The 18,284-nt window shown below is 41.5% G+C and overlaps 1 protein-coding gene and 1 long non-coding RNA gene across 8 annotated transcripts in view; one reads left to right on the top strand and one right to left on the bottom strand.

Moving 5' to 3' along the window:
* Positions 1-18,284, top strand: part of SORCS1 (sortilin related VPS10 domain containing receptor 1) — a 379,912-nt gene that overhangs the window by 277,235 nt on the left and 84,393 nt on the right. For all 7 annotated transcript variants that reach the window (XM_081005905.1, XM_081005903.1, XM_081005904.1 and 4 more), the window contains exons 6-8: positions 1,201-1,265; positions 8,469-8,587; positions 10,780-10,869. In XM_081005905.1, the coding sequence (XP_080862031.1) occupies positions 1,201-1,265; positions 8,469-8,587; positions 10,780-10,869 (274 nt within the window). The remainder of the gene's footprint in view (positions 1-1,200; positions 1,266-8,468; positions 8,588-10,779; positions 10,870-18,284) is intronic.
* Positions 1-18,284, bottom strand: part of LOC308477429 — an 84,605-nt gene that overhangs the window by 55,435 nt on the left and 10,886 nt on the right. The gene's annotated exons all lie outside the window — the stretch shown is intronic.

The raw sequence follows: 18,284 nt of genomic DNA, 5'->3' as shown, positions 1-18,284 counted from the left end.
TGCTGATGGGTTAGGGTCTTCCAGACGTATTTGTTGAACAAAATTAAGTAATTGAATGGATCAAGTATTTTCTTTTAACCACAATTTAGATTTTGCTAAATTACCAATGAACTTCAGAAATGAATCTGTCTTCTCTACTAAGAACAAAACGTCCTGAAAATTCAGAGCATCCTTGCCTAGTTTAAATCCTTGTTTTTCTCCAAGAATTTAGTCACTGGTGACATTTTCAACAAGTCTTTCTTACCTATGAAAAAGAAGGAGAGTTCCCTGGGAGGAGGGATTGATCGTTAAACCACTCCCAGAACTGTAGATCTCTGAAGGGAATAGGGGTTTCCTAACAACTCTCAGCTCCTTGAATTCTTGGGGAGGGGGGTACTATGGCTGTTAAAATAGGTACCATAGTGCTTCACCTGTATGGTGTGAATATGGCCCTAGAATGTTCAGAACTAAGATTGACACACTGAAATCAAAGCAGAGATTAAGGGTATCTCCAGATTGTCAGTAGCTTGTGGAAGTGATTCAAGAACATAGGAGAACTTTATGGTCACAGCAACACCGTACATTTAAAGCACTCATACCACTTTAATGATTATGGCTTTCCCCAAGGAAACCTCAGAAATGTACCATAGTTTCCTTGTTACAAAGCTGTACAGGCCTCTGGCCACCCAATGATGTTGGACTCCAGCTGGCATGGCCAGTAGTCAGGGATGATGGGAGTTGTAGTCTAGCAACTTCTGGAAGTCCCCCACCACCACCACAACAGATGCTGCTCCCTAGCACTTGGATTCAGCTCATTTAGCATCCAGAGATGAGCCATAAATAATATGTGACATTGTGCAAATGGCCACAAAGCTTCTTTTAGAGAATTGCCTAAAAGCAGATCTATAAGAACCCATTTAAATGTATCTAACAAAGCATTTTTTTCCCTATTCGCATATTATGCTGAGCGTATTATATTTTGGTATTGCTGATCCTATGAGCAAATAAGTATATTTTCTTTTCTAGTTGTTCCTGAATCTCACATTCATTTCATAAGAGAAATAATAACTGCATGAAAATTAAGGGGGGATTTGTTTTCTAAACAAATTATAAATTATTTCTCATTAAACATTTAAGCTATGCAAATAGACACAATGTTGTATAAAATGTTCCATATAACTCAGCATACAAATACTATAGTTTTAATTTCTCCTTTTTCAGGTCTAGGATGGGTACTACTAAAGAGCCAGACATAGTCCATTTGGAGTCAAAGACAGTGGATGGCCGTAAGTTCTTTTGCTTCTTCATAGTCATTTTATTGCAAGTGTAAATACTTGGTCATGGAAAGAGCATCCAGATGTAGGATATCATCAGAGAGATCTAGCAGCAGCAGCACATTACTGTCTGGTTTGGTGCTGCAGAAGCCATTCTCAAGTAGCTTGCAATTCATAAGGATATTCTGCAGCTAAATACAGTTTATACAGAAATAGAAAAGATTTGTAAGTCATGTAGGATCTGCAAGAGGAAAGCATAAAAATGAAACAACAAGCGTAAAATGTTTTTCTTCTTATGGCCTGCTTCATTTGATCAGCCCTTTTTTAGGGATGCTGTGGAAGTGTGTAATATTTGAAGTTTGAATCTTGGCTTCTTTCCTCCACAAAATGGCTCACAAACTTTGGAATCATTTCAGAATGATAGCATTCCCTTCTCTCTGCGGTTGTCCCTGAGCTGGGGAGAGAGACACAGAGATGTTTCAGTTGGTTTTGCTTCTGAAAGTCCCTCTTTTCCATTTCTGCCATCTTCTTGAATACCTGTAAACTGCATACCAGTATGTTTTAATGTTTGGTTTTATTATTGTTCTTTTTATGTATTTTATATGTAGCCACAACTTTTTCACACCAGACTGGGATTGTTTTGATAATGAGCTGCCAATAAATGAAACAAACAAATTAACAAACATGCCATTGAACTCAGCCAGAATATACTAGCTTTTACACAGGATCAGGCTGCTACTCAGATTTTGGAGGTTTCATGCTCTCTCACCTATGGATAGCTTCTACGTAAAAGGCAGAATCCCAAGAAATTATCACTGAGGTAGAACTGAGGTAGATGGGAAGGAACATAATTTAGGTTGATTAAGATTGATTGTACTATGTGCAATAGTATACAGTAAAATAAGTAACATATTATGCTTTGTTGTGTTTTATTTTGTTGTATGCAGACCTGTGTTTCTTGTGGTGAAGGCTGGTATAAAAATACCTTAACAGATACATTCCATTTTGACAGAGTTGCAGTGGAAGGCTCAGTGAACAATTACAGAGAATAAAATTAGACACATTATGCCAAATAGTTAATAAGTATATCCAGTTCAGTTTTAAAAAGAAGTGGAGTAAATAGTTTGCGTAGCATATATTTATGGCATCCAGTATCAGTTTAAATAACATTCAGCATTAATTGCTGCAATGTATAAATTTAATCCCACCATTAACACTTTTGCAAAGTCCTGAAGGGTTTTTGATCAACTGTACACTTTGAAAGTAAATAACTAAAATCCATATTTATATTTAATAGTTTCTCTTGAAGTCTGAAAGCCCATTTTAACTAAAAGTAAATAAATGAGTGTGGAAGTAGTGTCAATTTCTGCATTTTCCATTGAATGACTCTCATGTGAAGCTTATCTCAGGCTTTCATTTTGTATCCCATGGGTATCACATCAAGCTTGCAGTAAGCTTAAAACTGAACCAGAAAAGAGTTTTAGAATGGAAGAATGAAGGGGGAGTTTTGCCTCTTTGAGGTCACCCCAAATACAGATGCTTTGGGGGTTAATATGGTGGAGTCTTTGCCACTAAATGCCTAGAGGGAAAATAATGGACAGTAAATTGTTTAAATTGTGGGCTACCGTATCATTAATTTAAATATCTGATATGCAGCATCTTAAATAGTTAAAGTCAACCTTCCCAAAGTCAGCACATGCATACTTACTACCAAGGTGAAAGCACAGAACTGTGATTCCTAGCATTCATCCTGGCTCTGAGCACTGGATTGGTATTATGGTTTGTCTTTGTTCATCACAATCCATGTATTTGAAATATGTTTTAGGAGGCTCTATCAAAACAATCTGTCCCTGAGCTAACAAACCTTTCCAAAAAGAAAAGAGTCAATGAGACTCTTGGTGATGGATCTGAACTCTAGGTCCCCTGGACTAGTAAAGCATGAGATGTTATTTTGGGCAAATACCACTCAAATGTCTCAGGCTTATCGCCGATGCTCTCTGCATATCTCTACTCCTCAAACCCACTCAGCCTGTGAGTTGTACTTATTTATATAGTGAATGCCTTTTATGAAATGAAGCTAAGTCTTAGCCCAGAACATAGTAGAATGGATTTTTCCCCCCAAAATGGTTGGGCCCCACTACCAACGTGCTCATCTTGTCCTAGCAAAAGCAGGGCATGTGGTTTGGGGTGGAACCTGAGGGAAGCTGCTTAAAACAGATGAGGTCGTGGCTCTCAAAACAGTGAGAGAGGTCCTTGACCACATCTGATTGTGCTGTCAATACAAGGCACCCGGTCAGCCTCATCCAAGTGCTCACCCTTCTAACGTGCAGAGGCAAATCTACACATTAAGTAGTAGACTAGGTTGACAGAGGAATGCTGCTCCATAATGACAGGGCAGTTAACATATGGCCTCTGTAGAGCTTTATCTGATGTGCCATATTTTGATGTGTATTATGATATCCTTGGAATGAAGCCTTTTCAGATATTAGGAACTTGGGAATCATATACTGCGTACATATCATATTAAGGTAAGGATCATCTGCTCAAGAATCTTTGTTCCTTATGCATATCATCAAAGAGGTAGATCACCGGGCACATCAAACGTGCTTTTATAACCAGCCTACACATAGCCTTTACTGGCCACAATGGTAAAGACACATATTTATATTGACTGTGTGAGTCATAATTGCTGTAGTTAAAAACATGTCCAGATTTGCTTCAATCAGTTTATTCTTTAAGTATTCACCAATGGAAGGTGATTACTCCAGCTCTACAGTTTGACTGAATTTGGGAGAGAGAAGCTTCCCGTCCACCGCGATCCAGCACAAATGACTTGCAAGTAAATTTCACCAAATCAATGGATATGTATCACATTTCTTGTGTTAAAACAACCTGTTTCTAGATGGTTATAAAAACAAAGGGACAAACAGCTAGCTATTCAGTCCATGCAGACCAGAGCCAGTGTGGCAATTCTTAATCTCTTTTTGCTAGTCGAGATCTGCTATATTTCCAGTGTTACCGTAACAATTGAAACAGCAGCTGTTGTTGGGTATATGAGTGCTGAAAATGAGAAGCATAACATCCCAATTACTAGTGGGAGGCAGAACATCTGTGCCAGAAAAGGAATGAAATTAATTCCAAAGCTTAGCAATGGGATATATTAATTGACATGAATTAACTGAAAGTGATGAGGTGCTTCCTGTGCAACTGGGTAAATAAAAAGTCCTCATGGATTGCATACCAAGAGAGTACCTGTTGTTGAATTGTGTCTCAATGAACACTACTACCCTAGCTCAAGAGGAAATAATTATTGAAAAAGAGCTGTAAAAATGCAATATATAAAAATCCTTGCATTGAGTCCTTTTCTTCTTTTTCTTCTTCTTTGCTGTCTCACTTTCCTCATTGTGATAGTCATGAACTTAAATAGCACTGAAAGGACAATAGACAAAGTCATGGAAGATAAGGCTGTCCATGGTTGTCTTCGAGTCATAATGGTTGTATGCCACCCCTGGAAACAGACAAACTTTGGGCCAAACTTTCTTTAGCCCAAACATCACTTTCAACCTTGGCCACCCCTGCCAGCAACAGATGTGACTAAGACTGGTTGTGACAAAGTCATATACAGAATACAGTCGCCCTCTCCAGCTAATCTGCACAGATTAACAGAGAATTGAGTTGTTCAACCTCCATGCTCAGCAAATGTTCAATCTGATGACAGCAGAGGGGGGCAATTTGCATCCCCACCAGACTGCTGGGCAGGGCAGAGAGTTTTAAAGTTCTCCAGCCACCAAAGTGCTATGTCTACTTTTGTCACCATGGTCATAATTGATAGGAATTGGCATGGTGAGAAGAATGGGATAAGACAGGGGTCAGCAAACTTTTTCAGCAGGGGGCTGGTCCACTGTCCCTCTGATCTTTTTTTTGGGGGGGGGGGCAGACTGTATTTTGAAAATATATATATATGAATGAATTCCTATGCCCCACAAATAACCCAGAGATGCATTTTAAATAAAAGGACCCGGCCCCCAGGCCTTAGTTTGCCTACCCATGGGGTAAGAGAAAGCCAGATCAGACACTCAAGCTGTGGGTTAGCCATCCTTGAACTAAAGTGTTTTTATCTGATTTGGCAGAACTTTCTTATATTCTTATATCTTTTACAAAAACAGCATATTTGAGACCAATTGCAACAGAGGCTGCAGTTATGTGCACAAATATCTCAGTGAACATACATTAAGATGCACTGTGCATGAGTGTGCTCTGTGCCTCATAATGTATGAGACAGACACATTTGATTTCATGGTCACTATGTATTCAGATAGCCAGGAACCAGGGCAGCTTGAGGCTCCCATCAGCATATTCACATGATATACAGTATATGCATAGCAAGGTGTGTATGTGTGTATTTCCCACATTCAGGTAATATAGCAGCTAAATATAATATGGAGCATTCCTTGGTTTGAAACCAACATATGGAAATTTGGGGAAGTGGGGGATGCTAGAAATACAGTGGAACAGAGTGTTTTTATTCCCAAAATGTCATGCCATGCTCAATCTTTTAACGTGGGAAAGAGTTCAGTGAACTGAGGCTATGGGCGAGTACAGATGGATGAAGCTGTCATTTTTAGTTTCTCCCAGTTTCTCATTTTTCCAATCTGAAATTCAGTTTTGTCACTTTGAGTTCAGATTTTCCCTAATACACATTATTGTATGTGATTTTACTTCATATACATGTATTGGAAAGCAATTTTGCCCAATGTGATGCATTTTTATATGTTAGTTTCACTAGTACACATGTTTTTAGGCACATGGTTCTCTTATAAATGCTCTTTTATATATATTATATGGTTAGGGAACTGCATCACAAATTTCAGAGAAGTGCGAATTTCAAATGTTTGTTGCATTTCTGTTTACAGACTGTTTGGGGAAGTTCAAATTAGATAGGTTTGCATTCATATGCAAACCAAACTAAAACTTTGTTTCCATCCCTGAGGCGCTAATGAGTTATTGCTATTAATTTTTATACACAAAGGGAGCTAAACACTGTGGTTTAGAATGCTACTTTGTCCCTGTGGTGATTATGCAGTTTTCAAGGGAGAAAATAATGAAGCAGAGGGACTTATTGTTTACATAATCAGCTGCCCATTGTTGCAGAGGGGAAAGACAGTGTTTTCAAAACTCATTTCCTCTTCCGTTTTCTTTCCCATCACCATTTTCTTTCCTTCAAGTAAATGTAGACTGCCATCAAGATACAGCACTCAGGAATTCACTGTGATGTTCTAACTATATGCGTGTAGCTGTATTCCCTTGCTCAGTCATTCATGTTCCTCACTGTTGATATTGGATATGACTGTGCTAATTCTTTCCTTTCAAGTACTAGTAGTTGTACATGTTTTCTTTCTGAAAGAGGCTTGAGGGTCTGCTGCCTTGCATGTATTTCCTAAGTGAGTCCTGTGTTTCTTGAAACTATTTTTAGATACCTTTTAAAACAATTTAATAAAAGTTCCTAGCTGTTTTCTTTTGCCAACTAAACCAGAAGTAGTAGGAATGGGGAATGCAGATTTAGAAAGAATGGCTATACTTTATATAGAAATGCTACACAGTACATTGTGAGGAAGACTGTGAACAGGTGACCTCTGGGACTTCTCAGTCTGCTCTCCAGGTGCTAACTGTCTAAGACCACATCTTAGGATTCTTTATCTTTAAACTGCACTTGAGCCAGCCATCCCTTTAAATCGAGGATGCCTGCTAGTCACCCTACTCAGTTGCTTCTTGCAGTATGGAAGAGTAGAGGACAACTGTGAGATGGATTGTTGTGTAGGCTTAATTCTATAAAGGGGTTGCATGTACACGGGAAGAACATGCATCCACTTTCAAAGTCATCCACACAAGAATACCTACTTTTCTTTGCCATGGAGAAAAGCACTGGAAATGTTGGGCCTAAATCAGGCTATCATGGCCACTAGTTGCTCCACCATAATAATAATAATAATAAATTTTATTTATATCCCGCCCTCCCCAGCCAAAGCCGGGCTCAGGGCGGCTAACAACAATCAAATAATCAAACAAATAATCCAACAGTCTAAAAACATTTCATTATAAAAATTAATTAAAATCAAATTAATGGCAACCGTTGAGCAAAATTCTGTGCAAGTTGCCAGAGGAAGGAGTCAGGCTGGGCCCTGACCAAAGGCCTGGTGGAACAACTCTGTCTTGCAGGCCTTGCGGAAAGATGACAGGTCCCGCAGGGCCCTAGTCTCTTGTGACAGAGCGTTCCACCAGATTGGAGCCGCAGCCGAGAAAGCCCTGGCTCTAGTTGAGGCCAGCCTAACCTCTCTGAGGCCTGGGACCTTCAGGATGTTTTTATTTGAAGACCGTAGGTTCCTCTGTGGGGCATACCAGGAGAGGCGGTCCCATAGGTACGAGGGTCCTAGGCCGTATAGGGCTTTAAAGGTTAAAACCAGCACCTTAAACCTGATCCTGTACTCCACCGGGAGCCAGTGCAGCTGGTATAGTACCGGATGAATGTGATCTCGCAGTGAAGACCCCATAAGGAGTCTCGCCGCGGCATTCTGCACCCGCTGGAGTTTCTGGGTCAGTCTCAAGGGCAGCCCCACGTAGAGCGAGTTACAATAATCCAGTCTGGAGATGACCGTCGCGTGGATCACAGTGGCTAGGTCAGGGCGAGAGAAATATACCTCTGTTCCCTACCAAACCCTTAGAGTTGCCTTGACAAGGAAGGAAAACCTCCAGAAACATGTTTATAGAATTTTAAGGTGAATTTGGACTTCCCTTCTTTGGCAAAACAACTTAATAATTTTGATGGAAACTAGAATGAGTTCAGTGACTGTGAAATATCTTTAGAGTAGGGAAGGGCTGCAGGGAGAACAATTATAGAGATTCCAGTTTCCTGCACAGGCTGTTCTGACCACACTGTTTCAGTTTTTTCTCTTTTCTTTTTCCAGTATCTCTTCCCTGTCTAGCAAAGTGACCCTGGCTATCCAGACTTTCCATCACCACCAGTTAGATGTAGGCTAACAGTGGCAACTGAGGAGGGAGCAATTCATTCCTTTACTTCTATTTTCTGAATTACATTGACGAATCTTAGTTAAGGGCATCAACTTATTGCAAGGATGAAAGCATATTTGGAACATATTTCATTGTAAGGTTGAGAGTATTCAGCCGCTAAAGGCATTGTTGTTGTTTTTGTGATTTCAGATGCACAGTACATCACCTGCAGGATGCAGAACTGCTCTGAAGCTATAAGAAGTAAACCTTTTCCAGGATACATTGACTCTGACTCCCTCATTGTCCAGGATGATTATGTGTTTGTTCAGGTTTGAACAGCTTTTCCACTGATTGATTGCAAATCATTTGTCCTCCTTCCTTGAATTTTAATCTCCCTTCCCTCACACTTGCAACAAAACAGATTGCATGAATGCTCCATTTCAGTGCATCAAAGCCAAGCAATGGTCCCATCGGGATGCTAATTGTTTCCTTCTGCCTCCACCTCAAGTACCTTATCAACACGGGGGTCATGAGGGGTTTTGCCTGGAGTGTGCACAATGTGTACCGCAATAATCTTCCTTGCCAATCAGCCAACCTCATATTTTATTCCAAGAGCATCCTTCCATCTCACCAGGTTTTTAAGTTTGTATGCCAGATTCTGATATCACAATTGCAACAGAACAATCAAGTTTTTTTCTATTAGTTTGAGCTCAGAGTGTAAGGGGTAAGGGAGAGAGATGGAAGGGGAGTACTTGAGAGGAGTAATCAGGCATGATTGTCATGCATGGGCTATGATTATTGCGAAAAGGATGAAGATGAGATATATTCAGCTGAGCTGTGTTCCAGGTGAAAGCCAGAGAATATATCTGAACAGTTTCAGGTTTCATTATCCTCCTGCTGCTGTCCATTTCATAACAAAGAGAAAGGAAATAAAACGCAAGCAGAGTGGAGATGTGCTATAAATTATCTGGCTTCCAACTATTTCATGAGGTTCTGAGGTCTCTGATTTCTGACCTGGGATTATACTGGGAGTCGTGGCTGTATTGCCATACTGTCTTACTTGTCTCTCCAAGCTAGAATTTGACTCCCCCGTAGCACCTGCCCACCCAAAGAAGAACTTTTGCCAGCCCTCCTGTATATTAAAAGACATATACATTGTCTTGCTTTTTTCTTCCACAACGAATTTTCTTCCACAACAAAGTGACATCCATTGTTGCCCATACTGTTAAAAGTGTAAATTCCATTGCCTGTTACATAATCAAACAAAAGTACACATTGCATTGCATTGCATTGCATTGCATAGTTAAGTCTATTGTGTGGTTTATAAAGGCCAAACTGTTAAGCTTAGACTAAGCTGATATTCAGTGCTTTTTCTAGAAAAATAGGTGCCGGTAATCACAATGAAGTTGTTAAAGTAAGTGCCACACATTTTAAAAACAAAAAGAGGTGCCGGTACTGAATACCCTTTAGTACCCCTGGGGGGGGGGGAACAACCCACTACTGATACTATTTAATATGGCAGTCATCACCCTTGTTGTTAATGTATGATGATGACCATTCATTTTTACTCATGTTACTCAGTGTAAGCTACTGAGTATCACTTTTGTTTTGTCCTAAACCAATTTTGAGGGGACGGTCTGTTTCATTGGCTTAGTCCAGGGGTCAGCAAACTTTTTCAGCAGGGGGCCAGTCCACTGTCCCTCAGATAGTGTGGGGGCCTGGACAATATTTTGGAGGGGGGAAATGAACGAATTCCTATGCCCCACAAATAACCCAGAGATGCATTCTAAATAAAAGCACACATTGTACTCATGTAAAAACACACTGATTCCTGGACCATCCGTGGGCCGGATTTAAAAGGCGATTGGGCCGGAACCTGCCCCCAGGCCTTAGTTTACCTACCCATGGCTTAGTTGCAGCTAGCTTTCCTTTGTAGTTTAGAAGAAATTAATTTTCATTCATTCCAGGTGTTGAAAACACAGATTGCCTTGAAACATGTAACAATAAGTGTTAAGCACTCTGCAAAATTCAGAGCACTTAGGTACACTTGAGACAGCTGACCAAAACTTTCAATCTGGTCTTGGGTTTGAAGGGGGTGGGGAGTTTTCCCAAAGTTGACACATACATAAAAGGTTGTGTCATTATACTCTCAAGTCCTGATTGTTAGAAACTAAGAACAACTACCACTGACACGAGGATTACAAATGCTGCATGCTCAAATGAGGATTCAGAAGGCTGCTTCTAGGCACTTATATTTGCAGCTTTTCCTGTGCCCTTTTGTCTTTCTGTACAAGCAATCTGAATAGGTTAGGCCACTTAACGCTGTCAGTTTTCACTGCTGACAATCTGAATGATGCCTATTTTGTCTCCTGCTGTAACTGCAGTCCCATTTTTGAGCTGTCACCGCCGCAATTGCATTCCGCTTTCCAGCTTGCCTATTATTTTCTCCCTGCCTTTGGAAAAATGAAACAGTGATGATAATAACCTTGATAATAAAAGAAAACTATGTTATATGTTGCAGCTGACATCAGGAGGCCGGCCTCATTACTACGTGTCCTATCGGAGAAATGCATTTGCGCAGATGAGGCTTCCTAAGTATGCTTTGCCAAAGGTAAACTCTTATGCTCAGGATATTCATGCATGCGCTTTCAGTTCATGGTTTGACCAGCAGACTAGCATTACTGCTTTTCAGCGGCAACTTCAGAATTGGTTTAATTTGCACGCAGACCTGACTCCTACTAAAGAAAATATCCAAGCGGGGGAGGGGGGGAACAACCCCATTCATTAAGGTCAATATTACAGCTAGCCAAGGACATCCATTCAAAATGCAGATTGACTTTTGAGTTGGTGGAAATTACTAATTAGTGTTTCATTTTAATCATTACTGACATCTGTGGTTTTCTCTTAAAATGTTTTTCCTTTTTCTTTGTGCCAGTAGCTCCCACATTTTGCTTTATTAATGTAACTTAATGGGGATTAAAGAACAAAGCGCCTTTGTGTGTTGGCTTCACATCTTCCCTAATTAAGAACAATGAAGCAGTGGAACCTAAAAGGATATCACTGCCTTCTGGAGCTAAAACTTGTAGAAAGCACATGTAAAATACGTCAGTCAGGAGGAAGCAAATTTCACTTAGAACTTGATTTTAAACCACTACACAATCAAAACTTGAGGGACAGGGAAATCATTAAGGACTGCTGTCCTTCATACAAACCAATTTGTTCCATTATGTCACAAGTTGGAAATATGGCCTATGAAATTCCTTGCCATCTTTTCAGTATGCAATGGTTCGTGGTCTCTTTGTTCAGGAAATGACACTCGGACATCTCCCTATGGAAATGTGAGCACCCTTGGCTCTCACTTTTATTTATTTGTTTATTTTTTTAAATTTTATTTCTTACCGTTCCTTCACCATAAGGCTTGGGAACACCAGGTTTCAAATAACCATTCAGCCACAAACGCACTGGACTACCTTTGGCCAATTACCTTCTCCTGGCCTAATGTACTGCACAGGGTTGATGTGAGGACACAGGAGACCCATGTATAATATAACACTTTGAACTCCATGGAGGAAAGGCAAAATACACATGTAATAAGTAAATAATGGTGTTTTGCAATATAATGTAATGCAATTTGCTTTAATTGATTACTTATTTTATTTTAGATTATTTTAACTAATACTGTATTTTTAAAATTGTTGTAACTGCCCTCCCCAGGGAACCTCATGATGAGGGGTGGGTAAGAAATATAACAACAACAAATAACACACCAGGGGCCTCAAATTGGGGACTTTGGCAGCCCAGAGACTTTATTCCCAGCACCAGTTGCTGCAGATTTTACTTACCCATCTCCTTACCACACCTGAAAACCACTAGTCCATCTTAAAACTATGTTATCTGTCTCTAGCTCTTGGTCCCATATCTGCCTGTTCCAGATTCTGCCTGTTGGCTTAACTGGTCCATACTATTTGTTTCTGACCCCAGTGGGCCCTGATATCTAACATATAAGCAAAAAAGCAGGGCAGTTATGCAGGCATTGCAAAATCTAAACGTTGATAAAGGGAGCTATTAGGGTTCCAAGGGGTTGCTCGAGAGCAAGCAGGCAAATGCCTCCCTGCTCGGCTGTGAAGCCTTGCTTTTGATGCCAAAATAAACTTTATCTGTCCAGAGCGCCACTCTCCCATGGCTGGCTCATTCACTGGCAGAATCCGTGAGTGGGCGGTCCTTAAACCTTCCCCAGCAAAGTAGTTTCTTGACGCCCAGTCTGCGCCTCCCCTCTCGGCGCGAAATCTTACTGCGCAAGGAGGGCGTGGGTAACGGAGGACCTCCCTCCTCCCCAGGCAAGGTGTCCTTGCACCGCCTTGCCTCCTCTGAGCCCTGAAGCTCCTCTCCACTGGAGGCATGGTTACTCGCCTCCGCTGAGGAGGAGCTGCTTCCCACGATCTTTGGGGGCTCTCTGTAATCCATCCGGCTTTTCCCCTCTCCAACCTGAGCCGATGGCAGTTCCCTGACAGGAGCGTATGGAAGGGGATGATGCCAATGCAAATATAAGAGGAGTATTTTGTTCTAAAGCAGTTGTATAGACTTGCACATAGTTTCCCTAGCGATGGGGACCATGGATGATTGCTAATTACTGTCTTTACTTACTATTTTACATGACTTTAAAAGATGTACAATTCTTTTTGTGGAGAAATTGCCTATGTAAAAATGCTGATGAATTTCCATGAGGACTTTGAAACAACAACAACAACAACAATAATAATAATAATAATGTAAATTGGTGTGGAAATGTGGAGAATTGAACTTAAGAAAAGTGCTGGAGTTGGGGTGGGAACTGAGAGAAACCAAAATTGGCAGATTCACCCATCCCAGCTAGCTATACAGCCAGTTATATTTGTGGAGAACAGGCAGAAAAGTTGGAAGTAGCAATGAACACCTTTCCTGTATATGTTGTGAGTCTGTTCCTTCTTAAGGATTCCCCTTGGCTTTCTAGCTGGATTCATGTTTTTAGGATTTATCCTGTTATTGGACAGAGCATATATATTAGCTTCTCCCATTCCTTGTAGAAATTGCTCATATTAAATAGTTCCCAAGCAGCTTCTGCTGATCTCAGATGTCAGTTGCCTTAACAAGCCCCAAGAGGCCTTCCTGTCACCCAGCACAAGATGCAGATGTTGTTGAATCCACCGACAGGGTGATATTTAAAGCAACAAGGTGCTTCATTACAATCTCACAGTATCTTCAAAGGGTGAACATCTAAATCTGTATGCACAGAGCTACAGTGGTAAAGGCATGTTGAGGATGCTGTTATCAAAGCAGGTGGCTGCCTTTATTAAAAATGAACAAAGCGCAGCACAGTCAAAAGGAAATGAAACAAGCAAGGTCCTTTATGACTAGAGAGACTTTAATCTCTTTCAGCTCAATTACTCTGCCCAAATAAAATCAATGGCGTGTAAAGCTTTTCTTAGAGACCACAGTAGCTTGTGGAATTTTGGTACCCAGACAAAGTGGCTTGATCACTAGATTCCCTACCTTGATGTTTCTGCTGCTTTGGCTGAAAATAAATGGTAAAATCATGTGCCTCTGATGCAGCGATAGTGAGAATGATTCATATTAAACATAGAAGAGACCTGCAAATTTCATAGAAGAGGAACAGTTTATCAGTTTGGCGCAACTGTAGATGGCTTTGCACTATTGTTACTCTTTTTGTGCTACTGATTTTGAATCAGTTGTGATCAACATAATGACAGGTATATTTGGTTTTCAGCATATTGCTTTGTGAGTGCTTCTATCACCTCCACAAACACTGTGCCTACCGAACAAAGCACGTATCTGGAATTTCTCTGGGGACATAGATCAGACAAATGAATTTACTATCAGACCATTGTTGTGGCAAATAATACAAATGGCCCAGGCATAATTCAACCAAACGTTAAAAGATAGAACAAAATTAATCCAGCATGTCTGTACGTGGACCAACTCTAGTGGTCCATCATTACAGCAGTCAACTGTGTTATTTGCAAAACATTCTCTACCTGCAGCATTTTGTTAAAGCTGCTTTATAATTATGCTTCTGTCGCCAAGTATGCATATTTATATTGAATTTTAGAGATACAAAATGAGTGGATGGAAAATAGATTGATGGAAGATATAAGGTATTTAGGTCAACTCCAAGCTCTAATTTTAATGTCTGGGGTGAAACTCTTCCCATAAACTTTGATGGACGTTAATAGGTGCAAAAGTGTTTGCCAGTGATTACAATGCCTTAGGCATGGAAATTTCCTTTGCCAGGGTCTGGGCTGGCCCAATTTTATGGATATGTGTTGTTGACTTTTTCATTAGAAACTGGGGCTGGGAGGATAGCATCTGAATATTCTTACCATAATGAATAGGTGCCTCTCTTAAGATCTGTGTTAACCAGCAGCAGTTTTCCTGATGGGGCAGAGATGCAGCATCCTTCCACTTACCAGGAGGGATGAGTCTGTGGTGAGGACCAGCTGTGCAGACACACAGTGAAGCCCAATCCGGCACTCTCACCAGTGCCTTTGCACAGTCCAGACCTCGCTGCCACCTCTTCCCTCCTCCATCCAATGAGCAGCAGCAACACTGCTCTCTGGAGGCTATTGCTGTGGCTCTGCCCCACCAGGCCAGCAACATCTGATCTTAAATGTGGCCATTTTACCCTGCTACTTTCTTGTGTCCTGAGTGCTAAGTCTCAGCTTAGTCCACTGCCTCAGACAGAAAACAGATTCTAGGAGTATTGGACAGACCCTTAAAAAGGTTGTGAGACTCATCCTCTAGATAAGATAAGCCTTTGCTCTCTGTATCTCCTCTCCTTCTCCTTTCCTCTGCTTTTGTTTCCCTTCCCATTTCTGTACTTCTGTACTGTACTTCTTAGATTAGTCTTTTTGTTCTTTTTAACACAGCCATTGTGAAGTGCTTTGGGGTTCTTAAAGGCACTTATTAGATTGTTGCTGTTGCTGTTCTTTATGGCTGGTTATAAGGCAATGAGCCTGCCTCTTTTCCCAGTGCTTATATAACATTCGGCACTCCAGCCTGGTCAAAGGAAGATAGATTAACCTATAGAATCTATTATTCTCTTCTTCTTCTACATAGAGAGATATATATCTTATGCACATTGATTAAGCACACTTATTAGTGCAGTGTGTGAAATGTTTGCACCCTCACAAGCTATTTCTTAGGGAAAGTGATGTCCAGCTTTTCTAATCTCAGAGAAGCCTTCCAGCTGCTGTGAAACTCCTGCATGTTTCAGAGGGCTGTGGAATGCAATCAGATTGTACTGGGTGGTCAACAGTGTGGTCAACATTCCCCCAAAGCTACAAATTTTAGGGGAGGGATAATTGTAGACAGGTAATTTGTCCATCATTACCATTCATACTGTGAATTCATGAACACCTCAAAACTGCAGTTTAAAACAGAAAATGTAGCCGTTCATCTATAGCTGATAAGAAAAATTGGATTTCATTGATAGGTTGTTTTTTTAAAGGATAGAAGTGATGCATGATTCTGTGCATTGTTTACCGAGCCACCAACCAGATATAATTGCTCTACCTAGGTAGCAATGTGATGAATTGAGATTGAGTACATTCTAAATGAATCTACCATAATATACAATTTCACTCCTAATACCTGTCTTTCTCTACTGTCATTCAAGCATGTTTATCCTTGTTGGGTAGTTCTGCATTTTCAGTCTCCAGCCTATGCCCCATCTCATCTTTCTGAACTTTGCTATCCCTCCAGATCATTTTTATAGTCCCGGGTTCTGTGATGGTGGAAAGACTCTGTGCTCCTCATTTATTTTTAATCATTGAGCTAGCAGGTCAACAGGACCTAACACTCTATAGAGCGGGGAGGGAAACCCACCAATGCACACTATAAATTAGCTGACAGCATCTTCAGTCAAGATAACAAATCAGATATTGCATTTATGCCATTAAATCTGCCAAAAGGCCAAGATCCCCTGGTCAGCTGAGAAAAGGGCACTCGCAGCATCTTGGCAATTCTGAAAGCATTGACCTTTAGCCCTTCACATTCACCCAAACAAAGTCATGTGCATAATGCCGTTCTTTCCCTGTAAAGACATAAGGTATAAAGGCCAGACAGATGGACTGCATCTTAATGCTGACTATCCTGCAGTGATACAGACTGGGGAATTCTGAAGGCTGGTGTTTTGATGCTTTTGTAGGCAGATGTATGGGAAAGGTGTCACGGCCAGTGTCAGGGGGCATTCACTAATTGGAAGACAGCATTCCCTCCTGTTCTTTCTAAAGGCAAGAGGTGTCTTTATTTCCCATGGAAAAGGATGGTGGTGGTACAACTTCCCTCTCCATCCCCCTGTATTTAGCTTCTCTTTGTCAGCAGGAAGATTGTTTCATGGTATGATTTACCCAGTAGAAATAACAGGCGAATTACTGTGTCTGACACAAAGAAGAAGGGACGCATTATGTGGTGCATCTGAGTGGTATTTGTTGCACACGACAAGTTTGCTGACAATTCCTCAGTCTGGCAATATATAGACTGAATAAAGAAGGGAGGGAGGAATGGCGGGGTGGGGAACCACAATGTTTACTCAAAGCAACCAAGAATACAAAATATCTCCTGTCTGAATACAGAGTGGAAGAAGCTGCCTGGTTATCTGCAAGTTATGAATACTGAACTGGCATACCTAGGAGGCTCTCTCCTCGTGCATTTGTCATTCCATTCTCCAAACCCTGTGTTAGCAGATGACTATTTTAAAAATGTCAGGTTGGCTATTCCTAAACCAGGCAATGGCATCTGATCAGTCCAAGCTGGAATTTGAATGGCAGGCTGCCAATGAAATCTGGATAATGGAGGCAAAAGTCTAGAAGGAGATTTCTAACAAGAGGCACCTGCTTAATAGCTGTGCCCTCTGGCCACAAAGCTCTGCACCGTTAATCCTATAGTTGGGAGGGCTGACTGGGTTTAACCAATTGCAGTATCCGATAGAGGTTTGGATGCCAGTAAATGTAGATAAAGAGCTTTGCGTGGACAGGCGGAGTCCCCAGATCCCGCACGGTCCCCCCGTCATGTGGAATAACGACTCATGACAACGTGCTATGGGATTAAATTGGCCACAACTTTATTAAATTTCAAATGTGGGTAGACCTTGGCTCAGGCATTGGGCGTTCTCTCTCCCCAGTCCCCAGCCGGGGACCTAGGGAGCATCAGGGTTATCCAGTGTGGGGGGGGGGATGGGCCGGCTCTGGAGAACATATGTTCAAGCAGAGATAGCTGCCCCTGTTACACCACCGCCGCAGGGGAGAGCAATGATGACCTTTTGGCATACGGTCAAAGCCTCCTTTCAGAAACCCCTTTAATGGGGAACCCTGGTATCGCTGCCGCAAAGAGGAAGATGGACTAAAGGATTCCGCCCAAGGCCTGATACCGCCAAAGTTGTGACGTTTTGCTACGGGAAAGGCGAAACCTGCCAATGCAGGGAAATTCCTTTCCGGCCCTTTAACAGCGACCTTAACGTAGCAGCGCCCACATACCTGTGAAGAAAAGTTAACCTGCAAAACCTGTGAAGAAAAGTTAACCTGCAAATAAGACATTAACTGAGGGTGGGTAGGGTGGGAGAAGCTCTGGAGCCAAGTGAGGATTCCCAGGTAAGATCCTCCCTCTATTGTGTGGGCAGGTAATCCCTCCCCTACCTGGCCTGGTCTCCTTGACAACGTTTCCCCCAGGTGGGATTGGGCAACTGACTGAGGTAGGCGGAGACCTCCAGGTATCCCACCTGAGGGAAGGCAAACCAAGCCTATGCTGTTGGAGCCGCTCCAGATCTAGGGGCTGCACGCGTCCACGCAAAGGGCGCCCCCCGTTTTAAGCGGGGAGCGGTCATTGTGGCAACTAGTTCAATGATGCAAGTCTTCTTTTCTCTCTTTCCTTTAATTGTTCCATGGAAAGATTTTTATTTCTGGATTTTTAGTCATCATTTGTTTGTTAACGTTTGAGCTGCTAGAAAAATAGGTTAAGGTTATCTGTGTTAAA

Source organism: Podarcis pityusensis (assembly GCF_964106645.2).
Source record: "Podarcis pityusensis genome assembly, chromosome: 5".
Classification (NCBI taxonomy): domain Eukaryota; kingdom Metazoa; phylum Chordata; class Lepidosauria; order Squamata; family Lacertidae; genus Podarcis; species Podarcis pityusensis.
Note: the sequence above shows the minus strand (reverse complement) of the source record. Positions and strands in the feature narration are given on the sequence as shown.